The sequence below is a fragment of the Poecilia latipinna genome, unplaced genomic scaffold (genome assembly GCF_001443285.1).
Source record: "Poecilia latipinna isolate Pla-1442-1.1 unplaced genomic scaffold, P_latipinna-1.0 Scaffold3032, whole genome shotgun sequence".
Lineage (NCBI taxonomy): Eukaryota > Metazoa > Chordata > Actinopteri > Cyprinodontiformes > Poeciliidae > Poecilia > Poecilia latipinna.
The window spans coordinates 49700-57715 of record NW_015115648.1 but is presented as its reverse complement, the minus strand read 5'-3'; the positions used below and the strand labels follow the sequence as shown (position 1 = coordinate 57715).

The following is an 8016-nucleotide window of genomic DNA, read 5'->3' as shown; positions in this document are numbered from 1 at the left end:
ACTGTCATAAAAACCTGTAAAGACCAAGAAATCATTACTGTTTAAACTTTACCTTTAATCATTTTTAAAGTGCAATCAGTAATACTTTTATAACAAATTTATATCAGTAATGATTTCTTGGTTAATGTCAAGTTGTCATAACAAAGACATTTTGAATAATGTCAACTTTGTATTAAAAGTGTCATAATTTACCAAATGACACTTTATGACAACAGTCAAAAATATTCATGAAGATTTTTTCATGTTCATGACAGTTGTTATGTCATGTTGATGAACGTGTCATGTCAGTCAGAAGTGGGGAACACTTTAAATAAAGTGTTACCCACATTTCTTTTAAATCTTATGCTTATGACCATCTTAATGCTTTGCGCTCGAGCTCAAAGTCACAAACTGATAATCTGATGTTTTGCTTGAAAACTTTTTGGCAAAAAACAGAATTAATGATTACATCCAAGCAGCTCCAGACCATCACACTACCATCACCATGTATGATTATCAGCCTGATGTTCTTTTTATGAAATTCTGTATTAATTTAACACAGAATTTAATGGAGCATGTGGCATCAAAAATTTTCACTTTGTGCGTCTAATCCACAGAATATTTTCCTTAGTCTTTGGGATCATAAATATGTTATCGGGCACATGGTTTTTGCCTTCAAACTCTCCACTGAATGTATTCCCAGTCTCTTTTTTTTTATTGTTGAATCATAAAAATGTAACTTATTTTAGACAAGTGAAGCCTCCAGTGCTTTAGGATGTAGTTCAATAAATGAGGAACCTCTTTTTTCCCCTGATCTGTCATTTATCTTTTTGTCTTTTTTTGTAAGTGTTTCCACTCTGGGGTCCAGAGGGCTGAATGGGTCACTCCTCCCACTGTAGCAGTGTTGGCCAGCATCTCGCTCAGCAAATGAGTGTGGTAGTGGCAGTGGGACTGGTCTCCAAAATAAAAGGTGTGATTTACAAGAATGGAACTATAAAGGCTGATTTGATCACAGTGACTATACTTTATACCTTTGACATATCCACTACAGATTTTATGGCAAGGTGCGACTCTGGTAAAGTGTTACAGCATTTTACCGGTGCAGATTTACATTTTCTCTTGCCTTAAGTGAGAGGACGAGAGGGAAGAGGAGATAAAGGCGCAGTCGGGATGGAAACCCAGTCTTCTTGTCTTTACTTTGACATCACCTGAAATGAAATGTGAGATCTGGATGAGTTTGACTGGAGATGTTTATGTTGTAACCTCTCGGGGGAGCCGTCAATGTACTTTTAGAGTAATTGTGGTTGGTTGGACATTCCTAAGAAGGTTCAGCACTTTACTATATTTTACTCATTTGTACACAAACCATATAAATTACTTTGTAAACATTTCCAGAGTCACAAATGTCAACGTTTCACATCTCAGATCATGGAAACTCAAGATGCTTTCTGTTTAGGCTGCTTCATGTTGTGAGTGGTCGTATTTAAGGGATGACTTGATTCTACAAGTCTGGCATTCACTAGGACTTAGTATGCCAGGTGAAATTAAACTGAGCTTTTCACAATGTCGTAGTTAATTAGTTAATTACTAATTTAACCAAAGGAATGATTACTTCAAATTAGGCCATATTGGTCTGGATTGATTTACTCTTAATAATTAAAAGCATTTTTAACTGTATTTTTGTGTTTACTATTGTTGTGTTTGATTTTAAGATTTCCTGACAAAAATCTAGATGCATGACTGACAATTTAATTGGAATGACTTTCTTAATTCCTTCACAATATATTTTTCTGTTTTCTGTGCATCTCAAGCATATTTCAGTGATTTATTTATTTATTAAGTCCACGGTTACAGTGAATGGCAGCTTTTGTGTTGATCCTAATTACCACCTTTCATGCCCAAAGTCAAATATTGATTTAGAAAGCATTTTTCGGTGGAGGTGCAGCAGAGCAGAAAGCATGTAATTATTCTTAGCTTTGTTGAATTTAAGGTTAGACTCTTTTCAGCTGGAGCATCTCTTAGCAGAATCCACTTTAGGCTTTCTCTACATCCAACCAAGCTTTAAAAGTGAGACACTTTACCTCCTGACATGGCAAAGAGGCCTATTCTTCTATTTTTATATTATATGTGCTTTTGCAAAGGCTATTCTTTCATTTGAACCACTAATGTTCAACTTAAAAATCACCAAAAATGGCAGTACGCCTTTATTTACTTTCTCACCCGTTGACGGATTATTGAACAGTAGCTACAGATCCAGCAAGAATTCCTGCCAAGCAAAAACTTAATTGACTGTGTGTTAAAGAACCACTTGACAAAATATGTTTTCATATTATTTCTATTTAATAAGTTTTCAGAGAAGAAGCACTGCATATTTAGACATTGTAGGGCAAACTCAAGAGCAAACTTTCCACCATTTGCATTACTATTCTATTAAATTATTATCTTCACGAGATAATCTGCTTACCTAGTTCTCTCATTCTGACTCTTACAAGTTGAATGAAATTGTAAAAAATGTTATAATTTATTTGGATCTATAGTTTTGGTATCTGAAAGTGCTGTATTGTATAAGTCTACTATCGCTTTCTGAAAACCAAATCTGACTGCCTTAAATCTCATTTGAACTCTGAAATGAATGAAAAAAGCATTGAGTTTCCAAGTAATCATTTTAAACAAGCTTCAAAAAGCCAGAAGAAAAGATTAAACAAGACCACTAAATAAGATTACAAAAGTCTGTCTCCTCGAAAGTTGAGTATAAATAAATACAAGATAACTAAAACCTTTTTGACACTGCAGATAAAGAAAACTCTGCTGTGTTTGGATTTCTTGTTCTTGAGTAAACAGTTATGAGTTGGAAGCAGTTGTTTGCTCCTTTCAATCTTGTGAGATCTCATAGAAGCTGATATTATAAGAGAAATCGTATCAACAAGAGTGTTTGCTGCAACAGTCATAAGAAAAACTAAGGAACGAGACCTACCCTTCAACAGCACCACTTTAAAATGTTAAGGCTGCTGTTGATTTTTGCATGACACTTGGGCAGGCCCTTTATTCTGCCACCCCCAACCAGTCACAATGCTGGTATTAATTTGATATTCTGGGGTGGAATTTAATGTAATGCACTTTCACACAAAGTAGATAACCAATTCTCTTTCCATTCTCAGCATCTACTTGTCCATAGTCTGCAAATGAGTAAACCCCGACCCTCTTTTATAATGCCACCCTGAGCAACTGCCTATACTTAACACAAACATCTGTCATTATAAAGAGATAAAATAAAAAGTATTCTAATTTATAATTTATATTGAGTTAGATGGCATTGCGGTAATTAGGTGGGGGTTTTTTAAGCTTTTCTCAGTCTGATTTGTGTATGACAGCACACTGCAGATAAGCAGAATTCAAATTATCGCATTGTGCCTTTATGTGTCTGGTCAGATTGGCCTCTGTGTTCCTCCAGCCTTTGAAGATAAATGCATTGAAATTTATAACTATTCCTTTGAGAAGTGCATGTGATCTCCTGTAGGTAAAAGACAAAAACAAAAAATCCACAGAAAACATCAAAGCCTGAGGATATGACCTACATGTTTATATACCCTTTAGATTTTCAACATGAATCCCCGCCATATCTACATGTCAGTATGTGATGCGTAGTTTCACCCAAAACTTTGATCTACTGTGCTTATACGTTGATTTCCTTTGAAAACTTTTCTTTCATCCCCTGGCAAAATGTATTCCAAAGTTTAAAAAACTTATCATTTTAAACATGATTTATGTCGATCATTTTGACTACATGGGCTAATTTATTGGGATTTTTTTTATGTAGCATTCAGTGATTGCTTCCCTACATTGTTTAGGTCATTTATTTTGCATACATTAACATCCTCTACAAAGATTAATGCATTTAAAATAAAAGCTGATGAATAATTAATGTATATGTACATTTTTAAAACCACACATACTATATATTTTATACTGATGCTTCTGTCTCTTCTTTTTCAGATGTAAATGGAGATGCCATGCTTTTCGCCAAGAATCTGGACATTCATTCAGTTTTAAAGTGCTTCACGTTGAATTGCAAAAAGCATCTCTTCTCTCTAAAGCAATCCATTATTGACAATTAATGTCAAAACACATGCTTGAGCAGCTTAATGCTGCCTCACTGGGTGAAACCTCACTAATGGAAGGAAAACCTTATAAGAGCCAGCTCATCAAAATACACCTAAGAGCAGCATAATGCCTTCGAAAGTATCATGTTTATACATCCTGACAGTGGTTTGCTGGGCGAGCGCATTGTGGTACTTGAGCATTTCGCGGCCGACGTCCACATATGTCGGCCACATGGCTATGCCTAAACGAAGGATTGTGAAACCTCCTCCCAAAAACATCACATTCACCAACATCCGCACGCGCCCCCTCAACCCACATGCCTTCGAATTTGTAATAAATGAGCCGAAGAAGTGTGAAAGCATCACGCCCTTCCTGGTCATCCTCATCAGCACCACACACAAGGAGTTTGACGCACGGCAGGCCATCCGAGAGACCTGGGGCGATGAGGGCACTTACAGCGACATCCACATTCTCACCGTCTTTCTTCTGGGGAGGAACACAGACGATGTGCTCAATCAGATGGTGGAGCAGGAGAGTCAGATCTTCCATGATATTGTAGTGGAGAACTTTATTGATTCGTACCACAATCTCACCCTCAAGACTCTAATGGGCATGCGCTGGGTAGCGACATTCTGCCCAAAGGCTCAATATGTCATGAAGACAGACAGCGACATCTTCGTCAACATGGACAATCTTATTTACAAGCTTCTAAAGCCCAGCACCAAGCCCAGAAGGAGATACTTCACGGGCTACGTGATAAACGGTGGTCCTATCAGAGATATGCGCAGCAAGTGGTACATGCCCAGAGACCTATACCCTGAAAACAAATACCCACCATTTTGCTCAGGCACCGGCTACGTGTTCTCCGCAGATGTAGCTGAGCTAATCTACAAGACTTCGTTGCACACAAGACTGCTGCACCTGGAGGACGTGTATGTGGGGATGTGTTTGCGCAAACTAGGCATCCACCCTTATCAGAACAGTGGCTTCAACCACTGGAAAATGGCCTACAGTCTTTGCAGGTACCGGCGCGTCATCACAGTCCATCAGATCCCCCCGGAGGAGATGCACCGCATCTGGAATGACATGTCCAGCAAGAAGCACCTCAGATGTTAGGAGACATGAGGATCGACAAAGAACAACTCCAATTTATCCAGCTGACCCCCCACCCAACCTCATTTACTTTGGCCTTATTACAAATTGTCACATTTAATCATGCAAGAACCTGCAGTTGCTTCTGCAAGTCCATGTTTTATGACACATGGATTAATTAGCATTAGCGGTGTGTACAGTCACTCACTCTTAAAGCAGTTGTTTAGGAGTTTTAAAGTTGGGTTCTGTTAAAGCGCTTAATATCTTCCCTGGAGAATACAACTGTTAACCGTGTTCATTAAGTATAAATGTAGTTTGGTTTCTTCCAGAGGCTGAAACCGAGTCTAAAGTAGGATAAAAGCAGAATGTCATATGCCACTCCAGTGAAAACAACATCACAATGTTCTAACACACCTGAAACTGCTGACTTACCTCCACAGTATGCAGTCAAGTTCTCCAGAGTCTTGCTAATGACCTCATTATTTGACTCAGGTGTGTTGAAGCAGAGACAGATCTAAAAATGGTCCGTTGAGGACTAGAGTTGAAGACCCCTCCTCTAGAGAGACCTAAAGATGTTTAAACATGGTGCCATTTTTGAACAATTGCACAATTTTGGAGGATTTCCAGACTAGCTTTAGGCATCTAAATAGCACTGTTAACTGTTTTTAAACATTTAATTTTAGCAGATGATGGAAGCTTTGCAATCTTTGTACTATGTAGTTTAACGGGAGCATTTGATACTGTTTATTCCACAATTTGTATGTGGTATCTGGAACATTGAGTTACAGCATAGGACTGGCACAATAAAAGAAATCGCTGATCTTAATATCAACAAGTTTCTGTCTACTCCAGCACCTCTTTCATGTGGAGTTCCTTAGATTCTGTCTTTTCCTCTTTTCTTTTCTTTTTTTTATCTGTACTTACTCCGTCATTCTAAGCTCGGAATTTTCCAACGTACAATGAAAGTAAAACAAAGGTTGTTTTATTCTGCCATATCAGTATTTATGAGCATATTGGTAATAAATTGTAGTCTATAAATTGTAGTAATTATAGTCTTGGAAAATTATTAAACAGATAAGCCACACTTTGCAGAAAAGACTTTTATAAATAGGTAAGACAGCAAACGCTATGAAGAAAACAACTAGAGAGAATAATACATGCATTACAACCCCGTCTTGGCTACTGAAGTGCTCTTTAAGTTGAGGTCAATCACGGCCTCCTTTTAACATCATAGCTTCCTCAAAGTGTTGTTTCACTGTATCCTACGGAAATCTGGGTTTGTAAAGTGGTAACTCCCAAACTTTGCAACAAGTTGCCTTTAAAATTAGACAGGGGTCTTTTTTGTTATATTGAGTTTTTAAAAATAAAAAAAACATATCTAGTGCCTTTTGGCATAGTGTAAGTGGCAACTTTTCTTTTGCTGTTTAATTTTTCTTTTAACCTTTTCTTACATATACTTAACAAATATTAGAGTTACATAAAAAAAAAACAATTGCTGTGTGTGCATATATATACATATATATGACTACATACAGCTTTTTATGCCATAAGTTCATAAAATAAAGTTTGCATAAACATCAGTGACTTATATATTTGAGTTTTTTTAAATGTCCTCACTCTTCACATTAACTGGGTGTAATGTTTTGACAGAGCCCCACTTCAGAAGTCCTAAAGTAGCTCTTTAAATGCTGGGTTGTTACTAGTAGGTATTTGCTTCTTTGTAAGAAATATGCCAATCAGAAGGAAGAAAGCACTAACTGACGCGGCCTGCCCTGTAGAGACAGTGCAGACATTCAGACATTTCCCATGCATTTTAAAGCTGTTCTCCCCTTTACTGCAAGTGTCCTTGAGCAAGAATCTCTCCTGGCTCCCCAGCTGCTGACCCTCCTGGAGTGCAATCCAAAAGAATGTGAAGAAATCAAATATATATTCCATGACTTGTATAGTAGAGCTCTAAATAATGATCTCTAAAAGTGTAGTTTTAGGAGACCTTCGGAAGCATGAGATTGCAAGTGCAACCCTGATGACCATGCTTCTGACATGTTCTCCTCATGCTCTTTACTCCCTTTCTCCATCTTTTTAATGAGGCTAAATATAAAAAAAATACAGTCTATTATTAATGTCAAAATCCAAGTAGGGTGAAATGATAGTCTAACACAATAGAGTTTATATTAAGAGTGTGGAAAAGTTGCAACTTTTTCATGATGAATTCACCTGATGTTTTTGTTTACATACAATCATCATCACATTGCCTTTTTTTTTTTCTTCCAAAATAAGCAGTGTGTAGGTTTTGGAAATTAGACACATTTTCTTGTTTTCCTACTTTGCCGTTTCCTTGCCAGAGGTAATTATGTGTCTCGGCTACCAGCCTCTCATTACTGTAGCTGCTGCTCTTGGTTATGTGTGTTGTATATCAGCAGCTGTTTCAGCTCATCAGCTGCTACGCGCACCAAGAAAAGCACTGCATCGTGCCATGCAAGACTCCTGTTATGTCGAGCCGGGATCATTACGGACTGGATGTATTGTAATATGTATCTGGCATATCAGTGGCTGTGCAGAATCACTGTCACTGTATAAACAACATGGGAACGTCTTAGCTCTCTCAGAGAAAATGTGGCTCCGGTGGCCAATTATTCTTTTTCCTTTTTATTTACACTGAGGTTTTGTAGTCTTATAAGCTAATGTGACATTTACTGTGAAAGCTTTTATCCCATAAGGGGATTGTTGTTATATATTGTATGTTTTTATACAAAAAAAAACAAAACAAAACAAAAAAACTTGAATAATTACAATTAAATTAGTACTTTCACTTGCTTGTCTTCTTCCAGTTTCTCTGTTACACAG

At 37.3% G+C, this 8016-nt stretch overlaps 1 protein-coding gene across 1 annotated transcript; it reads left to right on the top strand.

Moving 5' to 3' along the window:
- The first annotated feature begins 458 nt into the window (after positions 1–458).
- On the top strand, positions 459–6531 carry LOC106939935 (beta-1,3-galactosyltransferase 1). The gene is made up of 2 exons (XM_015022514.1): positions 459–949; positions 3973–6531. The coding sequence occupies exon 2, from the start codon at positions 4207–4209 to the stop codon at positions 5194–5196; it is 990 nt and encodes a 329-aa protein (XP_014878000.1). The 5' UTR covers positions 459–949; positions 3973–4206; the 3' UTR covers positions 5197–6531.
- Positions 6532–8016: the final 1485 nt, after the last annotated feature.

Bases quoted from the DNA above. Each gene is read 5' to 3' on its own strand.
- LOC106939935 (XM_015022514.1), top strand. From the start codon at position 4,207: ATGCCTTCGAAAGTATCATGTTTATACATCCTGACAGTGGTTTGCTGG.